Source organism: Peromyscus eremicus, chromosome 7 (genome assembly GCF_949786415.1).
Source record: "Peromyscus eremicus chromosome 7, PerEre_H2_v1, whole genome shotgun sequence".
NCBI lineage: Eukaryota > Metazoa > Chordata > Mammalia > Rodentia > Cricetidae > Peromyscus > Peromyscus eremicus.
The window spans coordinates 42,968,632-42,990,411 of NC_081422.1; the positions used below are offsets into that span (position 1 = coordinate 42,968,632).

General features: G+C 41.3%; 1 protein-coding gene across 1 annotated transcript; it reads left to right on the forward strand.

Annotated features, from left to right (window-relative positions):
* Window positions 1–1,042: 1,042 nt before the first annotated feature.
* Window positions 1,043–14,773, forward strand: Nxpe1 (neurexophilin and PC-esterase domain family member 1). Its single transcript, XM_059266892.1, has 7 exons — window positions 1,043–1,118; window positions 2,398–2,500; window positions 2,916–3,024; window positions 4,373–5,136; window positions 7,815–7,876; window positions 13,137–13,349; window positions 13,580–14,773. The coding sequence occupies exons 3-7, from the start codon at window positions 2,917–2,919 to the stop codon at window positions 14,113–14,115; spliced, it is 1,683 nt and encodes a 560-aa protein (XP_059122875.1). The 5' UTR covers window positions 1,043–1,118; window positions 2,398–2,500; window position 2,916; the 3' UTR covers window positions 14,116–14,773.
* Window positions 14,774–21,780: the final 7,007 nt, after the last annotated feature.

A 21,780-nucleotide genomic window follows, 5' to 3' on the forward strand; every position in this document is an offset into this window, starting at 1 on the left:
TGGGATGCCACATGTACAGACCCAAGTTTCCATCACTGGTGATCGGAGGAACAACATCTCCAGTTTGCACATGGGTGCCATAGAGTCAAGAAGAAAGTCCCTGTTTCTGGTAGGTGACATCATTCACAAGGACAGGGAGAGGAACTGGCAGGCAGTGAGTGACAACGGAGAATTGGCTAATAGAACAGGCTGACTTTGGAGATTGCTATGAACAGGGTAAACTTAGATCTGCTCTCCAGAAGCAACTCTGTTTTCAACCTTTGCTCATTTCTATGATGTAAATGTTTCCACAGTGGTCTGTTTTGGCTAAGAAGAAATGTGTACAATGTTGCTTATTGGCTAGCATGAGGCAGGTTTAACACACCTCTGCCCTTGACCATTTCTAATGCAGACTGCCTGAGGACATTTAATAGCCAGAGCTCAAGCTGAGGTGTAGGAGCGAGTGAGACATCCCTGTAGGAATAGATGAGATTACCCATCTCCACAGGAGAACTGTGGTCTGCAGCTAGTTCTCTCACATGAGGAAATGTGCTCTAGAATGTTCATCGACATAGTTGAAGAAGGGCACAAAGGGAAATGAGGCACCCTGCAGCATGTATTGTGGCAAAGTATGCATGTTAGACTAACAGGAGCTGAGAGGAAAGAAAACCCAGTTTTTAACCTCGAGATTAAACAAAAGAAGTTTTCCAGATTTACCATAGAGCAGGCTGAGTACTGGAAGGTGTCCATCCAGGAGGGATGGAAACGAGAAGGCATGGACAGTGACAGGGAAACATGGAAGAATAAGGCATAATTGAAGGTCGACATGAATGTGGTGTCTCTAATCCTGTAACCTAACTTTCACAAACTGTTACTTCATTCACCTTGTTGATTTACTTCATCTTTCTGGACACACATGGGATAAGTATTTGATTTTTTACATTCACAGATAAACAAAATAAGCATAAATTTAATGAAACATGGGTTGGAAATCTAAGAGTTGTAAAATTGCAATGATTTTTTTTCAGGATTGGTAAAATTCTGTCTGTGCATACTACTTTCTAGGTAGAAGAGCGCGGGTCAGAACAGATATGGTAACTCACGCATGATAAAACTCACCTAAACACTAGGAAAACTGGGTAAGTCTTAGGCTGGGGAGGCCTTTGACCGCTATGTTGCCTTACTAGACATCTAGATACGCTATTGTACATTCTTAGAAAGCACGAGTGGGTGGAAATGGAAGTTGGTCTGAGAAGCTGGATTATGTTTTTTTAATTACTTATTCCACAAGCATTATGCTTGTCAGTGACACAGTGGGTACGAGGCATACAATGCGGACACAGACGTGATTCCAATGCTTTATGAACTGGCAGGTCCTGGTTTTCAGGAAGTAATTGAATATTGAATGCACTGTACAATGAGTGACACAGAGTAGATCAGCCGTGACGTCTTTCCTCCCGAATTCATTCATTTCATCTCTACACCATCCAGACACAGACTTCAATCCTTCTAGAAGTTCCCCCAAGCACCATGTTTCCATAACTGGCAAGTCACAGCTCGATCATTAGACAGTGGTTTAGTACGAGCTGCAACTGGCCATTGTATCTTGCTTAAAACAGTTAACTAGCTGTGACGTGACTTTTTTCTCTTGACTTTGTTACTGAAGTCACAGTCTGTACCCCAAGAAGCCAAGTTTAGCCACCCATCCTTGAGAAGTCAATTAAAGCAGCCAAATGGATATCATTTGGCATGAAGCTCCAAAGGGAGATGTATCCGGTGCAGAGACACTGAAAAGAGGGACATCCAGTGACCTCACTGAAGTCTATCTTCAAGGTCCTGAAAGATACTGAAGTTGTATGGCTATGCATATCTAAGCAGTATGGCCCTGCCCACTGTTGACCCCGCACTGTCTCTATAAGGATGTAAGTCTGACAAGAGTCCTCTGCTCCTGCCGTCCTAGGCTTTTCTTCTCACGGCATGAGATTCTTAGGAAAATTCCAATTTCTTAAAATCTGCTGTTTTAATAGTCTGATAGCTAAAGTGTCTCTTTAGAATATATTCATTATTATATTATATTTGGATTTCTGCATGAGTATTACCTGGTTTTGCTCTGTACCAATAAGATGCAAACAGAATCTTTTTAAGAGACTATCAAGTTAATTCACCCATCCAAAAGCTTTTCAGACCACCCAAAAACATTCTAATAAAACCCAGAGAGGGGGGTCTATGTGCATAGCATCTGGTGAGTCTTGTTTTCATTCTCCAAGATCACTGAAATGGGTGTGATTAGGAGGAGCGGGCGGCTGTTACCGTTGGTTCCCTCTGCTTCAGTCCTTCTCCCCTCATCATCCCTCCTGCCGCCTCTCTTTCCCTTCCCTCTAGTGGTGCATAACCTTCCTGAATTTGTCTTTTACACAGAGTGATTTAGACTCCTTCCCCCAAAGGAATTCCCACTTCAAGATTCATACTTGGTGCTCAGCAAAACAGGAGTCACTCACTACAGGACCAACTTTGTTTAAAGGTACCTTACAGGTTACATTTGTAACATAAGCATATTCTTAGGGTCCCATCAGTTAGCTTCTGTCCCCCTCCCCTCAAAGAACCTGCTGGCTAATTAATGTTTCTGCTTCTCTTTGAGACTGTGGTGAATGAAAGTGGGGTGTTTCTGTAGGAAAGGAACACAGAGAGAGAACATATGGGGGGGGGGAGGCATTTGACTTCCATTTCAGGGTTGAGGAGGAGGAGACCCTTCAAACCAAAGCCTGAGTAAGAAATGGTCAACAGGGTTGACAAAGGGGTTGTTCATTAAGACGGAAGAAAAAAGAAGGTGGCTCAGGGAAGATGGCCAAGTCTGAAATGAATTACAAGTCACAATGAAACAGTAAGTGCCGAGGACTCCTCCTCACCTTGGTTCCTTCTCTTGTGCTCTTTCCTAGGATGCTGACCATGTTCTCAAATATAGAGTGTCAGAAAATGCTGCTGGTGGTCATGTCACTTTCAATAACTACCTGGATAATTTTTGAAATTTCTCAGAATTCCACAAAGGTAGGAATGCATTTTTCCACTTTGACCGGAAGCTGCTACCTGTGTGAGTTATCTCCTCAGAGCCTTTTACCCAACCTCCCATTCCAACTCAGGTTCATTCTCCTCTATTTATGGGGTGTTAGAGGGTGAGGACACTAAGTGTCATACTTCCTCACTTCCCATTCATCCTCAGGGTCTTATAATCAGTCTTGTACCTCTCACAGGCACCCTAAATGGCTCTTGCTAAGGCCATCAACTGCCATATCACTAAACAAGTACTTGTCACTAAATCTGGGTGTATATCCTTGGCTATCTAAGTCCAGCCTGCTACTACCTTTTTCCATACAGTGGTTATTTTTAGTAACCAATATGCCTTATAGATTTTGGATATCAGATGATAATTAGAAAAGGCTTACCACTGGAAGTTTATGTAGGAATTCAGCCACGTTTTGTTATGTTTTTCCTTGTGGCATTCCTGTATTTAGATATCAGGTACATGTACTCCCATCACTCAGGAGACAGAAGCAGGAGGATTGTGAATTTAAGGCCAGCCTGAACTGTGTAACAAAACTGTCATCTCAAAAAATTAAATAAAAGGGGCTGGAGAGATGGCTCAGAGGTTAAGAACACTGGCTGTTCTTCCAGAGGTCCTGAGTTCAATTCCCAGCATCCACATGGTGGCTCAAAACCATCTGTAGTGAGATCTGGCTCCCTCTTCTGGCCTGCAGGGACACATGCAAACAGAACACTGTATACATAATAAATAAATAAACCGTTTTAAAAAAATTAAATAAAAATTAACTATAATTCCAATCAGATAAGTTAGAACACAATGAGGATTTTTGTCCTTAATCTATTAAAATATAAATTATATTGAGATATTTTCCCTTCTGGATCCATGTTTATATATGCCTATATAAACATGTAATATATATAGACATTATATATACATATATATAAACATTATATATACATATATATCATGTAATAACATTTTGGAGAGAAAGAATTTAAAAGCCATGTTCATGGGCAAGAAAAGTCTTCACCTTCCCTGTATTATACTAATCAAGTTTTAGAATAAAATGTATCATAAAACCAACTGGACAGATTTCCTCATTATGCACACTAGCAATAATTGAACTAACCAACAGAAACATCCAGCCGTCTGTCCAGTGAAAAAGCAGCAAACAGTAGTTACTGGCTGCCAGATGTATAGGATAGGGAAGAGCAAATTCACTTTCATCAACTTCTTACTCTCCAAGCTCTTATCTTAGAATGAATAATTTCTATAAAACTCTAACTCATTGTGAGTTAAAATGGCTGGGAGCAGGTTCATTTTTATAGTGCATTACACCTCTTGTCATTTCAGCTTTGGACTGCTCTGAACACCTCCATGAAGTCCTCATGTCCTGAAATGCCAATGAATCAGTCAAAGTTACCAACAGAGACTAAGCTAAGAGGAGAGGTCCCTAAAATGATGACACCTGTCAAGTCACCAACAGAGAAAGAGCTGAGAGTCAGGGAGGTCCTGTCGAAGCTAGATGGGCAGATCCCACCCAGACCCTTCACCCACCTCAACACCACCACCAGTGCCACACACAGCACAGCCACCATCCTCAACCCTCGAGTTCAATACTGTAAAGGGGACCAGCTGGACATCCTAGTAGAAGCCAGGGACTACCTAAGAAACAGGAAGGAGTATGGTGGAGACTTCCTGAGGGCCAGGATGTCCTCCCCAGCCCTGAAGGCAGGAGCTTCTGGAAAGGTGACAGACTTCAACAATGGCACCTACCTCGTCAGCTTCACTCTGTTCTGGGAAGGCCCAGTGGCCCTGTCTATCCTGCTCATCCATCCCAGTGAAGGAGTGTCAGCTCTCTGGAGAGCAAGGAACCAAGGTTATGATAGAATTGCCTTCAAGGGTAAATTTGTTAATGGCACCTCCCAGGTCTTAAATGAATGTGGCCTGACCCTAAACTCAAGCAATGAACTCTGCAAATACCTGTACAGTGGCGGTGAAGAAGTCTTCTACTGTATGAAGCCTCAACACATGCCCTGTGAGGCCTTGACCCATGTGTGTACCAAGCAGCAAGATGTTTCTTTTCTTACTGACAAAGAAAAAGATCTTTTCCAGAAGTGAGTATATTCTCAGTACAATGAGAGGTTCCCCCAGGCAGAGCTACATTGTCCATCTCAATATTGAGCAAGACCTCAGATGCTTCCACCACTCAAGATTCCGGTAAGACCTATGTTGTCTTTACTGGGCCCCTGTTCATGCCACAGCTTGCAATCCTATTGACATACTCAATAAAGGAGGCTGCCCAATAAAAGGGAACCAAATAAAGTATATACCTCTGCTTCTCCCTGAACACCAGTGTTGACCTGTTTGGTCATGTTATTTTACTATAGATCTAGGTTTTACAAAATATCTTCCATATGAAACTATTCTGCTATGGCTCACAGATGTCTCACCTTCTCCCCCCAAAAGATGCCTTGATAGTATCATGATCCTCCACCTCCTCCATCACATCCCATACAGTTTGCCTCTTAAAATCTTTTGTTCATCCATTTATCTCCATGTCTTGTGGTACTGTGCCAGTTGAGACTGCCCTCTAGGTGGTTCATCTCACCATGACTATTGTGACAGCTAGCTGGTGGGACTCTCTTAGCTGTCATACTTTACTTTGACTCTTTCTCAGTCTCTCTCTCTCTCTCTCTCTCTCTCTCTCTCTCTCTCTCTCTCTCTCCTCCCTCCCTCTTTTCCTCCTTTGCATACCATAGCAGGCTTTATTCATTTATTGGCAAACACAGTCAAAGCCTGTTCTAGGCCAGGTGTTTAGTGCTATAGCCACAAAGTTCTGCTCGGCTCTATACTGCAGCCTGAGCAATCCTGCTAAGAAGTCAGCTCCCACTAGTCATCAGTTCATCTTCTGAGAAGATATGGCTCATGTGCACTTCTTTGGATAGACGAGTCCTCCATCCTCCCCAACTTGTGGTCTAGCAATTCCTGGAAGCCCTCGACTGAACAGGCTCCTCAAACCTATTTGTCAGTATGCCTCCTCCTGGCAATCATAACTGTGGCCAGGCACACCTTTCTCCTTCTGCTTACAAACAGACACATAACTTGCAGATCTCCTTGCTCTCCATGGAGGTGGAAAAGGCCTCATGGCTGAAAATAAACCATCGTGGTTTCTTCATGGGCTGCATTGAAGATTTGCAAAGGTAACTGTCACCACACACCTCAGAGCTGTTAGCCAAGCCCTGAGACACCCTTCCAGCTGGAATCCTTTTCTGTTTACATGCAGACAAAATCCACAGCCTCCCCACACAGCCCCCCACCCCGATCCCCGCCACTGCTGACTCTGCAGCGGGTACACACACACACACACACACACACACACACACACACACACACACACACACATTTCTTTTTTCTTTACTTTGTAACAAAGTAAAATGCTGGTTTCTTAGCTACTCCTTTCTTAGAAGTTTTCTAAGTCAAGTTTAGAATCTTTTCTCCTTAAGCTTTCAAACACAAATGATTGGTGGAAGTAAAAGTAAACACCAAATATGGAAAAACACCCCACTGCAGAATCTTGCCTAGACATCCAAGCTTGAGCTCCTGGTGTGCAGTTCTCCGCGCCCCTTCTGAGTGAGCGAGTGCGCAGCTGGGTTTCTATTCCTTCCCTTTTATTTCTGATTGTGCAACTCACCCAATCTTTTCCTATGCACTAACTACCCCCAGGTCCACAGCAGGCATTAATTCATGCACCACACTAAACTCTGCCTTCTACTAATCATTGAGAGAGGTCTTAAGGATACAGAGCGACCCAACAGATGGCCTACCTACCTTAGATAACTTTCACTCTTTATAAAACAAGTCTTCTGAGTTAAAAAAAAAAAAAATTGAAAGTGAACTAGCAGAAGACATGCCTGAAAAGAAAAGCAGGGGCCCTGTGGTGAGAGGTCTATGTGCTACCATACGGAGTCTGGACTCCTCAGGTAAATGATGGGAGAGTGATCGACTTTAAATGATAACATGTGAGCATCTGCAGGGAGAAGATGCTGTGTCCGTTGTATTAAAGAATTTAGGTGGTCTTTAAACTGACACCAGGAGGCTCATTGTGATTTAAGGATAAGACTATTTGAGTAGGTGGTGTGGAAGCAATTTAAAAAAAATGCAGATTTTATGGTTATTTTAAAGATTTATTTATTATGTATACAGTATTCTGCCTGTATGTGTCCCTGCAGGCCAGAAGAGGGCACCAGATCTCATTACAAGTGGTTGTGAGCCACAATGTGGTTGCTGGAAATTGAACTCAGGACCTCTGGAAGAGCAGTCAATGCTCTTAACCACTTAGCCATCTCTCCAGCCCATAAATTTTTGTTTTGTTTTGTTTTTTGTTTTTTGAGACAGGGTTTCTCTGTGTAGCTTTGCGCCTTTCTTGGAACTCGCTTTATAGACCAGGCTCACAGAGATCCGCCTGCCTCTGCCTCTCGAGTGCTGGGACTAAAGGTGTGCGCCACTACCACCCGGCTTTATGATTATTTTAAAAATCTGAAGCTTCTAGACATACATTGACTGCATGTCGCAAATGAGTCCAATGTCCCAGACTCCTGGAACTCCCAATAGGGTGGAAAGTTTTCCCAAAGCCTACTTCATTTATAATACCCAGAGACCTTTCAAATAATAGTTTCTAGTCATATTATCAGAAGTTTAAAACGAACCCTTGCTTCCTTTACAAGCGGGTTATTCACATTACCTGTGTTCCACAACAAACCTCAGGCTAATTTGTCACTTTTGTTTTCTGAAGGTCCAACATAGGAGTTGAAATGATGAAGAACCCTAAGTACATTAGTGTCTCTCAATGCAACAGTAAGTCTCTTCTACCCTGCGGTCGCTGCTTCTCTTTCTTTTCTATTCTCTTGTTTTTGGAAATAAGGTCTAACTGTGTAGACCAAGCTAGCCTCAGACTCACAGAGGTCTGGCTGCCTCTGCCTCCTGAGTGCTGAGACTAGAGTGTGAGCCACCACACCCAGCAGAAGGTACTTCTTGATGTGTGCCTCTTGCAGAGGGAAGGCTTTTTATAGTATTGATTGTAATTTTCTTGATTATAATTCCTAATAAGTATCCAGGACACTAAACAGGCTGGGTGTCAAAGATAGAAACCAATTCAAAAAATTATTTCATATTCTTTTGATAACTTACTTCATCTAGATTCATCCCAAAGGTAAAAATATCCAAACTTGGCCATTAATATACTTTCACCTAGGAATTCATATCCTAGGGCCCAAGCTACTGTGCAGATGTCTTTGATGAATAATGGTGGCTTCAACATTGTAGATTTAGTTTCTAAATCTCCATTAACACAATCTCTAACGTTTAGCTGTACCACTACCAAGTTTATATGGTATTTTCATCTTATTAAATGTTCAATGGCAAACACAAGGCAACATTACATAAGAAAGAATATTTATACTGCCTTATCTCCAAAACAACTTCCCACAAAGCCCACTTTAGTTCACCAATAACACCAATACACTTGGCAACATATAAGGATTTATTGCCAATATTCATTCATTTATTCAATAAATACTTATTGAGGGTATGGTAGATAATGAGGCATTGTGGGAAAATGAAGAAAAATAAAGGCTTAAAAACTAGTAATGTAAAAACCATTCAACCTACTGACTCTGTAAGAAGCCATGCACAGAACTTCCATTTCAGTGACTGGCTAACCCCAGAAAGATATCTGCAGTCAGGGAATAAGGGGGTGAAAAAAGAAATCTCATAAAGACCACAGGAGAGTTGCCAGATATAAGTAATAATCATGCAAAGAATCAATTAAATTTGAGTAAATCCAAATTGCCTCTGTAGCTGTTAATTGAGATGAAGGAGAAATACCATGTCGTGCACTCTCTAACAAAGTACTCTTCTCCAGAGTGATTGAGATTTAGTGTGTTATCCTACACTTTTTCATCAATAACTTTTGATCGGATAAACTTTAGTAATGAGCAAAATTATCATGAGCAATTTTTAATAGGCCAGTCTGGCAGACATATTGTAGAATGTAACCAAGGATGAGGCTAGAAACAGCAAGAGCCGAAATCACTATAATTCTTAAATCTCATGTTAGAGATTTCAATGACATTTTTTTGGTAGAGTTTTAAAGTTACACTCTAAATGAGGAAGGAAGTGTTTTAAAGATTAATGTTCATTCACAACTGAACAACTGGGCATGGCCTAGAAGAAGATGCTTACAGATGTCACCAAGGGACATAATGAGTGTAAATAGAAAAGATGCTGCTTCCAGAAGGAATGACTTCACGTTGAAAAGATGGTAGTTTCTCTGCATTCCTTTCTTATTACCACTATAACAAAGTGGTGTAAAATGAGGGGGAAACACACTGTTTTAGCTTGATATTTCAGGTGCTTAACATCAGTCTCATTGTCTTAGGGTTTCTACTGCTGTGAAGAGACACCATGGCCATGGCAACTCTTATCAAGGAAAGCACTTAATTGGGGCTGGCTTACAGTTCAGAGGTTCAGTCCATTATCATCATGGCAGGAAGCATGGTGGAGTGCAGGCAGACACGGTGCTGGAGAAGGAGCTGAGGGTTCTACATCTTGACTGCAGGCAGCAGAATGAGACTGACACACTGAGTGTGGCTTGAACATACATGAGACCTCCAAGCCCGCCCCCCACAGTGACACACTTCCTCCAACAAGGTCACACCTCCTAATAGAGCCACTCACTATCAACCAGGCGTTCAAACACATGAATCTACAGGAGCCATTCCTATTCAAATCACCACACTTACTACACTCAGTCAAGGGACAGCTGACTGCATGTCTTTCTGGCTCAAGAGAAGAGTGTTGCTGGGCCTTCTGCAGTTTCTAGAGGCTGCCCACATCCCTTGTAGCCTACCCTCAGGCTCCAGAGCCACAACCATGTCAAATATTCATGCTACATCTCTCTTGTCCATCCTGCTACCTCCTTCTTCAACTGATGAGATAAGGTTGACCCAGATAACATAGAATAAGCTTCATCACAGCCCATATACTCATTTACATCTGGAAAATTTCTTCTGCCATAGAAAGCAACATAGTCACAGGTTTGAGGAATCAAGGCCTGGGAAATTTCAGGGACAATGCATTGCAGCCATAACTACACCTTCCACAACCTCTAAAGTAATTAAAAAGATGATAGGGTTACATATTATTGGCCACATATTGCCCAAAATATCAGAGTTAATAATGAAATAAACGTGGAGGAGTTAGTGTAAGAAAACAATGCCCCAAGACAGGTGGCGCACGCCTTTAATCCCAGCACTCAGGAGGCAGAGGCAGGAGGATTTCCGTTAGTTTGAGGCCAGCCTGGTTTATAGAGTGAGTTCCAGGACAGCCAGGGCTACACAGAGAAACCCTGTCTTGAAAAAAATCAAAACAAAAAAAGAGAAAAAACAAAGCCCTGACTTACAAGTTTATACATGATGTACTTTATTTAAAAAAAAAAAACTTGCAGGGTTTGTCTGTTTGTAGTGGCTTATCATCCAAATAAACGTACAGATCATTTTCTCAGTGCATTATCAAAGTAGGGAATATTTAGTAATTTCGGGCCTGAAGTTTCCACACTTAGTGTTCAACTGTTGAGTGTGCAATGCTGCCACACCGTCTAGAAACCCAACTGTGCCACAACAAAATGGCAACATGATTAATGCAATTAAAGGAAGTTCCATTTGGCAACTAAATTACTAGGATTTGAGGGTCTAGTCTAGGTGAATTTTCTAGTTCTGCCACCAGCCCCATGTCACTTTGTCCATAGGTTACAATTAACAGCTGCCCCTCAGGGCTTGGTCTCAGGACCCACCTTGGATACCTTAACATGTAGATGTTCAAATTCCTTACATAAATACAATGGCCTATCATTTGTATATAAACTATGCAAACAACTTCTTACGGACTTCAATCAGCTCTAGAGCATTTCTAATACCGGCTATGCGGCAAATGCTGAGTAAGTGGTCACAATTCAATATTGTTGAGGGAACACTGATGAGACAACAAAAGTATTTACATGCTCAGTACAGATGAATGTTTTTCCTGAATATCTTTCATGCATGATTGTTTCAACCCATGGATACAGAGCCTATGAATACAGCAGGTTAAGCAGGGACCAGCAAGGTGGCTCAGCAGGGAAAGACATTCGTCATCAACCCTAACCACCTGAGTGTGATTCCTAGACCAACACAGTAGATGGAAGGAACTGAGCCCTGCTTGCTGTCCACTGACCTCCACAGGCACATCACACTGTGGCACATATGCACACACATGCACACAAACACACGCACACAATAAATCAACGCAATTTTGTTAAATGACACAGAGGGCTAACCATATAGTCCAACCATTTAATAATGTTCTGTTTCGAGGACACAGTCAACCAGAAACTGCAAGGTCCTTGAAGGAAGCAGTAATGCAGAGAGATGACCAGTCCCTAATGTCTACTTCTTTCACCTTGTTTGCTAATAGAAACCAGTATTCTAGTCCAGCTCATGGTCAGCTTTCTAGTGGCTCCTGGATTCCATGGCTAAACTTTTTCTAAGAGTGTGAATAGAAGTGATACATGAAAATTCTAGGCCGTGTGTTCCTCTCCTTCCTCCTGGCTGAACTGCGGCTAAAATGAGAGAAAATAAAGCCCCATTCAGCCTGGCATGATGCTGTATCAGAAAGAGGAGAGTAACGAGATAGAAGGGACTGTGGGTCCCAACACTATACAACATTAGCCCGGGGCTGCTCACTTGGAAACTGGTCCATGAGGAGGAAATCTTTCTATCTGTAAATCATGCTTGCTCACCTTTCTTATGGCATTCCCATGTAACACAAGAAGCGATATTAGTACAGGGATGCTGATGTGACAAAACCTAGGCTGTGAGATAAGAATGTAGCTGGGTACTAGAATGCTTGACTGCCATGCATGATGCCCTAAGATCCACCCCTAGCACTGTAATACATATGTTTATTTGTTTGTGTGTGTATCTGTCTGTCTGTCTGTCTATCTGTTTCTCTCTCTCTCTCTCTCTCTCTCTCTCTCTCTCTCTCTCTCTCTCTCTGTGTGTGTGTGTGTGTGTTTGTGTGTGTGTATGTGTGTGTGTGTGTGTGTGTGTGTATGAGGTATTAGCTCAGGGGTAGTATACCAGCACGGAGAGAATGACAGGAAAGTATGATGCAAGCAGCCATACTGTGCTGCGATAAAACACCAGGTACCCTGCCACCGGGATGTCTAGAAAGCAGACCATGACAGAGCTGTCGTGTAAGTGGGACTTGAGAAAGTAGATTATTATTAGTCCATGTGAGGTACAACTTGCCACTTTTAGCAAAGTCCTACTAAGACACTGTTGAGCTGAGCATTTCATCCTAGAGTGTTTAAATGGAGCCATACTGTTAAGTATTGAGTATCAAGCCTTTGTTAATTAACATTGTTCTTTCACTAATGAAACAGAGGTAAGGGTAAGATTTGCTGATGAGGATACCAACTGACAGACCACTGTAACATTACTCAGGTTAGAGACAAGACTTTGTGACCAGAGAACCAATGAGAATGTCAAAGAAAGGAAAAAGTATCACTCAGAGCTAATGACCAGATTTAGGAGAAAATGAACAGAGAGGGGTTGAGATGATCCAGAGTCATTCAAAAGATTGAGTAGGAGAATCAAAATAGTTTTCATATCACAGTGTTATTTCACTGTTTGTTTGTAAGAATAAATAATTTTTGCAATACTTTTTATTATTAAAAAATAAACAAATAAGAGGAGCCTGGTATGGTGGCACACTACTTTAATCCCAGCACTCAGCAGAGGCAGGCAGATCTCTAAGTTCAAGGCCAGCCTGGTCTACATAGTGAGTTCCAGGCCAGCCAGGGCTACACAGTGAGACCTTGCCTGGAAAAGAAAAGAAGAGAGAGAGAGAATTATTTAGGGTGCCTAAAAACATAACTAGTAGTCAAAAATAAAGTAAGAGGGAAAAAGTTTAAGTAGTTAGAAAAAGAAACAAATAGAGAAAGGGGGAGGGGAACCGAGGGGGAGACGGGGCGTTTGACTCATGCCCTCAAAACCACTCCACAAATATCTGTTGCCAGAGAGTGAGAATGGGAGAAAGAAATGTCAGATGGGGATGGAGATTCCCACGCCCAGCGGTTACACTTTCAGAGGAAGCTGGATCGCAGCCCAGTGCAAGCAGAGTCTGTTCAGCTCCAGTCAGATAAGTGACTGTTTGAAAGGAAAACTCATTTACCTCCTGGGAGACTCAACTCTGCGTCAGTGGATCAACTACTTTCCCAAAGTTGCAAAATGTACGTAATCATTTTTATATTCTTTCAGAGACCCACGCTGACCCTATGGTGCTTTGAATGTGGTCTCCTTCCTCTTTGCCAAGGCTGGTTTGTTTTTTGTTTTATTTTACCTTCTAGGTTTGAGTCTTTAAATATATTTTTTTAATCTTCCTCTCACAAATATTGTTCTTCCTTTCCACATTACTTCACCATTACCTTCTACTTAAAGATCCTTTCTGTGTCCTTGTCAGCCCTGAAGCCTTTCGATCTGCATGGGACAGGACTATATAAGAAACATTTGCTTCTGGATGCCGAAAGACACACTCTGCTTGAATGGAAAAAGCACAGCCATCCTTTCATCACGGTCCAGCTCTACTCTGTGATAGATGATGGCTATATTCCTCAGGAAATTGACCGCTTACCAGGTGACAAAGATACTGTCGTCGTCATTACCTTGGGCCAACACTTCAGACCCTTCCCCATGGAACTTTTCATTCGTAGAGCCATCAGTATCCAAAAGGCTATTGAGCGACTCTTCCTCAGAAGCCCTGACACTAAAGTCATCATTAAGACAGAAAATATCAGGGAGATGCACTTAGATACAGAGAAGTTCGGAGATTTCCACGGTTATATTCAGTATCTAACCATGAAGGACATTTTCAAAGACCTTCATGTGGGTATCATTGATGCCTGGGACATGACCATTGCATGTGGTAGCTATCTGCTCCACCCACCTGACCAAGTGATTGGAAATCAGATTGCCGTGTTTTTAAACTATATTTGCTAAAGCTGCATCACTAGGAGCCAATGTCCACCGGCCATGCCATGTGTTTCATCAGTGAAGTTTTATTCAATTAGGGTCTGTCCAAGAAGAAATCAAATAATTTAAAAGAATTTGTCTTGGAATAGAGATGCCACTCAGTTGAAAGAGTGTTTGCTTAGAAGGCATGGGGCCTTGGGTTCAGCTGTCGGCACCACATAAGCAGGGAACGGTGGTACATGGTTTTAATTCCAGCACTCGGGAGGACAGAAGTTCAAGGTCATCTTTAGTTACACAGTCAGGTCAAGGAGAGCCTGGGCTACCTGAAAACCTTGCTTGATTAAAAATAATAGCCATGGCCTGGCGGTGGTGGCACACACCTTTGAGCCCAGCACTCGGGAGGCAGAGGCAGGCGGATCTCTGTGAGTTTGGGGCTAGCATGGTCTACAGAGCAAGTTCCAGGATAGGCTCCAAAAGCTATGCAGAGAAACCTTGTCTTGAAAAACCAAAACAGAAATATTAATAGTAATAATAATAATAATAGTCATAATCTTGACAGGAAACATACTTAAGAACAGTGACTACAGAGACAGGATATAAAGCCAAGAAAACTAGGTGTGAAGGACAATCCCAGAATGTACTCGGTTTATCTCTGTGTTAATAAATACCATTGTTCTTCAGGTAAGTTTGAGTCATGATTTCTGTTACTTTTGGATGAACTAAGTGTCAGTAAGGGTTAAAGGGAACAGGGCTGTTATTGACATTATGTTCTGAGATTTAAAAAAAGAAACATCTTTTTTTGTTGTTTCTGCAAAAGAGCAGACAGTATCTTAGGCTTTGGGGACTAGCTACCTCTGTCACCAGTGTTCACTTCTGCCACCAAAGCACAAATCAAGACAAACATATAAGCAAATAAAAATGTGAGTGTTTAAAAAAAAAATCTAGTAATTGAAGGGGTATAGCGGCGGCGGCGCTTGTGGCTGTGGTGGCAGAAGAATCACGAGCCATGATTACCTTTTCAGAGCTTTATTAGAAGGAAGGAGAGAGAGAGAGAGAGAGAGAGAGAGAGAGAGAGAGAGAGAGAGAGAGAGAGCATACGGAGGACAGAGAGTACGGAAAGAGGGCCCGTGAGAGGGCACACCGGTTTTTTTAGGCTGGGACGCCATCGCAGTCTGATGACATAATAAGGACATAATCCTTACAGTAATGAACACTGAAAATTGATTGGGGGGAGCAGGGTTTTGAGACAGGGTTTTTCTGTGTAACAGTCCTGGTTGGCCTCGAACTCACAGAGATCTGCCTGCCTCTGCCTTTCCCCAACGATTTTTAAAAAGCAGAAACCATTCTTAGACCACAAGAACTAAAATAAATAAACAAATAAACAAAATTAAACACAGAGTGACATGTTCAGCCTCTACGCCATGCTTTGCAGACATTTTATTTGAAACAAACAACAATAACAAAATGGGTAGAACTGAAAATAACAAACAAAAAAACCCCTCAAAAACTAAAGAGGAAACCAGTGTCCAACTGAAAATAGGAGAGAACTCCAGGCCCTGAAAAAATAATCAATCAGAAAACCATAGGAAGTATTAGTTACTTAACAAAACACAGCCATCATTTCTTAGGATGTTAGCTTTGCTTTTCCTGGGGAGACAGGAAGGAAGATATTCCACAGTAATCTACTAAGTATACAGGAAAGTTTGGGGGGCATTATTTAAAGGCATATAGGTGCTTTTTCTCTTCAGTACTGCAGAACCCAGGACCTTGAACATCCTAGGTGCTATCCTCTCCCACCAAGCAGCATCTCTAGTCTGTTTCCTAGGTTAGAAATAGGAGGCATACGTTTGGATGTTGCTCCTCAGTAAGAAATCAAGCTAGGGAATCCAGGCTGAGAAAAACAGATGTCAGCTAATAGTCCTCCCGGGTCACAAGTCCTAGGCCAGCCCAGTCTACAAAGTGAGTTCCAGGCTGGTGTGGACAGAGGAAGACAAACAGAAGTCAGAGTCCTAAGTTAGTTGGTCATTTTCTCAGAGAAATAAGAGACTAAAATGGAAAATTTGAGATGGTAGCCTAACACAAGCTCATCACACAAAATTTGACTTTTTATCCCTGTAGAAACAGATGATCAGATGAACAACTTCAATTGTGTGGTATCTGCACAGAAATTACGCACACCTTTCAGTGTATTAAGTCATAGGCATTTAATACTTTTTGACCCATGGTAAATTATCCTTTAAATATTTACTGTGGTTAAAACTATATTATGCTTATAAATATGTACAAAATTTAGAAAATAATGCAAATCTTTAAAAACTGTTTGCCTGAGTAACTCAGTGGTTAGGAATAAGCGCAAAGGGAGATGTGTATGATTTGGGTACACATTGTTCCCAAGAAGAAGGATTAGACACTCCTGTAGTTTAAATGCAATTCTAGTCAAAGTCTGACTGGATTGTGTGTGTATGTGAAATCATTCTCAATTTTCTAAGGGGATTTTTAGGGATCAAAAAAATTAGATATTGCTGAAAATTAATAGGGTTAAAGAAGTTCCTTTCTAAATATCAAGATTTGCTTCAAAGCTATCAAAACACGACAGTGCCAACATGGCAGGATAGAAGGGCAGGAAGAGCTCTGTACATAGAGTTGATTACTTTGTGATAAACAGGGCACTGATGAGCAAGGAGGAAGACCATTTCCTGAGTCAGAAGGTCAGGGGAGATACCTGCCAATAAAGCACTTGCTATGCAAGCCTGAGAACCTGAATTTGGATCCTCAGAACCCACATCAAGAGCCAGACGTAACAGTGCATGTCTGTAATCCCAGCTGAAGAAGAGGAGACAGAGAGATCCCTGGAGTTCACTGACCAGCCAACCCAGCCAAATTGGTGAGCCACAAATTCAGTGAGAGACCCTGTCTAAAAAAAATAAGGTGGAGAGAGACTGAGGAAGATACCTGATGTCCACTTCAGGTCTCCACGTGCACCTCACACACATGTATGCACACACCCACATGGATACATACGCAACATACTCATGCCACACACACATCAATAAATGAACACCTAGAAATGAATAAATAAGAGTTCTGGGAAAGCAGGACATAAGAAAGTTTTCATACATTACACTAGTCTCCAAAAATAAAATAAATTTCAGGGGGAATAAAGCTATAATTGTGGGAAAAAAACACAGCAGGGAAGATAAATGACAAGTAGGGTGGGAGGCACTTGGAACTTATATCCTTAAAAATAAGCAAATCTATCTGTCATTTAGAGATCTCTTGAGAATAAAAAGATCCAGAGAGAAAAATTAGCCATACAGTAAATGTGTGTGTTAGCCCTGTATGTGTGTAATTCGGAACTTTAAATGGCCTTTATGCACAGAAAAAGAAACACATTTAAAAAAAAAAAAAAGAAAGAAAGAAATGCACATTAAAGTTGAACTGAGAGATTTCTCATCCATCAGACTGGCAGAAGTCCAAGTTTGGGTATACACTGTGCTGATGGGCCTGTGGAGAAGCCGGCGCATTGCTGATGGAAACACAAAACGGCATGGTGCCTATGGAGGGAAATTTGAGAACGTTAAGAAAAATTACATATGTATTTGTTTACCTTTTGGCCCAGCATTTAGAAAGCTGCTAGCGGAAAAAAAAAAAAAACTGCAAAATGACTATGTGCAAGATTATCCATCGGAGCGTAATTAGTGATAGCAAAAAATGGGAAAACAAACCAAATGTGCCTCTGATGGAAGACCAGTGAGATGAATTATGATGCCTCTTTCAGAACAATACAGTGCAGCATAAAAAGAGACTAGGAAACTCTTTAAACTGTAGCGATGAAACCTCCAGGATAAGCAGGGGAAAGAATGGTGCAGTGTGTACTGTGCAACCTCTTGGGTAATAAAAATGGAAGGATACCATTAAACGTATTTGTTGATACTAACAACAGGAAACTAATGGAAAATAAACAAGAAATGGATAAAATGCAGTTTGTAAAAACTTGAAGGATTTGTGGGTAGAAGTAAGACTTCTGTAATAGACACTGTTACAATGTTACATTTACATTACAGTTTTCATTCTGGAACCACATGACTTGCACATTCTACACATTAAATCAAGAATTTAAAAAAGAAATAAGAGACTGGCTCAATATCTGACCCACATGATGGAGAGTGAGAACCAGCTTCCTCAAGTTATGCTCTGACCTCCACTCATGCACCATGGTGCCCCTGCCCCCACACACAAAATACACAAAAATGTAATAAATTATTATTTTTAAAAATAAAAAATAAATTCTGAAAAATGCAGTCACTATTTAACAGCAGGCTTATACTCTAAGAAATGTTTCCAAGGGTGCTTGTGCTTACAGAAACCAACATGGCCTCTTGGTGCAATCAATAAACATGAAACATCTGAAGCCAATGCCAGTACAACACATGTGTTGTATATAATAAACTGCATTTTTCATAAGTGCAAGGAAACACTATGAAATGATAGCATACTAACTACACGAGTCAGTAACATACTTAGTACTAATATCACAAGTTACACCTGTGCTTAACTGCTAGACTTTTGCAGGACCAGCAGCAGAGTATATTCATAAGGACATTCATCACCACAGATATCAATAATATCTGGCTAAAACTGCACAATAGCGCCAACATCAGTAGCAACAGGAGATTTCCAGCTCCATTATGAGCTAGTGGGATCACTGTTGTACATTCAGTCAGTTGTTGACGGGACCACATTATGAGCAGTGTGACTATAAATCCAATGCAAATTAGTGTGGTGACACAAAGCACTTCTTTTGTTTTCTCTCTGGGATTAACACATTTAAGAATGATATTTTGACAATACTTCCTCGAGTGAAATATATTTTCAGAATAACTAGAACTTGGGGCTAGAGAGATGCTCAGCAGCTAAGAGCACTTTCTGCTCTTTCAGAGGACCAGAAGTCAATGCCCAGCACCCATGTCAGGCAGCTCACGACCACCTGTAACTACAGCTCCAGGTGATCTGACACACTCTTCCAGCTTCCATTGGCACCAACACACACATGTGCACACACACACACACACACACACACACACACACACACACACAATTTTTTTAAATCTTTAAAATACCAACTTTACACAATAATCTTATTAGAAATAATATTGCCATTATTTTGCAAGTGTTTTTATATTTTGTTGAATAAAGTAAATGATTACTTTAATGACATTAAGGAAATTAGATTTTAGTGTAAAAAGATGTAAATTAAAAGGTTTTTAATTTATTTTTGAAATTAAAGTATAATTACATTGTTTCTCTTCCATCTCTTTCCTCCCTCCAGCCCTTCCTATGCACCCTCTCTCTTGTTCTCTCTCAAATCCATGGTCTCTTTTTCTTTAATTGTTGTCATTCTTTTGTGCATGTGTGTTTGTATGTGTGTGTGTGTGTGTGTGTGTGTGTGTGTGTGTGTGTTTCTCAATATGTATATACAACCTGCTCAGTCCATACAAAGTAACTTGTACGTATATGATTTCAGAGCTGACCACTTGAGACTAGGTATATTGTCACCTCCATGCAAGTTCCATCGGGGGATGAGAACCCCATGTTCTAAGCACAGAGTGAGCCTAGAGAGGGCAGGTGGCCCAGTGATTGCATCGGTCCCAGGCCTCATCCTAGCTAAGGAGAGATGTACAGTTTCTACAAGGTTTAAATCCAGTTGGGAAGAAGGGAAGGAAGAAAGAGTTGTGGATATATAGATGTCCATTTTCATAAAACAAACACTGTGGGACCCAGAGTTATTCTCCATTCCAATATCAGTGGGTGACCTTACTGCACTCTCACAAATAGCTGGGTCACATGGATAAACAAAATCAGCAAAGAAACTACTTATAGATCTCTATTGCAGATCAAATAAACTTAACGAATATGTACAGAATAGTCTACCCAACAACAGAATAATACATATTCTTGTCATCAGCATGGGGAATTTTTTTTCCAAAACAAGCCATATTTTAGGTCATATGACAAGTCTTAACAAATACAGGAAAAAATTAGAAATAATTTATTTTTTATCTACTTAGGACAGAATGAAACTAGAAACCAAGAAGGATGAAAAACTACAGAACTATTAAAACACATGGAGATTGAACAATACACTGTTGAACAGTAGGTCATTGTAGAAATCAAGAAAAATTTTCTTGTATTTATTTATGGGGAGGTGGGGCAGGAGGAGCCTATATGTGTCACAGTGCATGTGCAGAAGTCAAAAGTCAATGCGCTGGTGACAGTTCCCTCCTTCCACCGTGCAGATCTCTGGGATCAAACCTAGATCATCAAGCTTGGTGCTACAGCATGCATCCCCACACATAACAATAATTAATAAATAATTTGTGCAGGGACACAGCACATTTTACAAAGAACTCAAAACAAAGTAACAGCATACTCATCTATGAACTGGAAATGAAGTTTTAAAGAATTATTATTTTTAAAATAATAATTTATTACATTTTTATGTATTTTGGGGGGGCAGGGGCACCATGGTGCATGAGTGGAGGTCAGAGCATAACTCGAGGAAGCTGGTTCTCACTCTCCATCACGTGGGTCAGTAATTATCAGATGTATACACAACAATAATTAATAAATAATTTGTGCAGGGACACAGCACATTTTACAAAGAACTCAAAACAGCATACTCACCTATGAACTAGAAACGAAGTTCTGTGTTCATAATGAGGATGATTATTTGAACTGCTTTCTAAATTTGTATTTATTAGTGTAAGTGTGTATGTGTGTGTATGTGTGACAGAGAGAGAGGGGGGAGAGGAAGACGGAGAGAGGGGGGGGAGGAGGAATGGGAGGGAGAGGGAGAGGGGGGAGAGAGATTGATTGAGATTGGACATGGGCACATGTGCCATGGCTCATATGTGGAGGTCAGACAACAAGTGTGTGGAGTTTGTTCTTTCCTGTCCACCTTTGCACGGGCTGGGGTTGTGGGGATCGAACTCAGGTCACCAGGCTTGCAGAGCAAGCACTTTAATCATTGAGGCATCTCGCCAGCCCGGGACATTCTTTAATGCTCTGATTTCTGAGTTGGAGGAGGGACAGAGGCTGACTTTACAATGTAAGGAATGGGAAGTCAACTAAGGACCAGGAAGCCTGGGACTTCCATAGTTTACAGTCACCTTGATTGTGCTAAGGATATATGCTGAGAGCCAGAAATGCCTTGGTGGAGAAGACATTGAAGTAGCTATGAGGAAGGTGAGGCTCTGTTCTGAGACTCATTCATTCACTGAAGTCGTATTTAATCAACAGCTATTACTTGGGAGGCCATGAGATGCACAGAGCTCAACAAGACCAACATGGTCCCTACCCGCCTTTACTGAGCATCTAGTCAGAATACAGCTATATAGTAAGCTAGTGCAATCATGTGTAACACCTATCACAGAAAGATGCCAGGGGACCCAGGAGTCACCTGCCGTGCATTGGGGATCCAGAGAATGTGTCCTAGAGGATATGATATCTACAGAGTGCAGGGAGGCAAATACAGAGGCCGAAGAACATCCCAGAGAGAAGGAATGCTCCAGTAGGAATTGTATGTTCCAAAGGAGTACTGTTTCTATGTGACTTAATACACACACCCCTTCCTTGTGTGCTGTCTCATTTTCAAATGGCTCATGTAGTGAGTGGTTCACAGAATATTGCTGG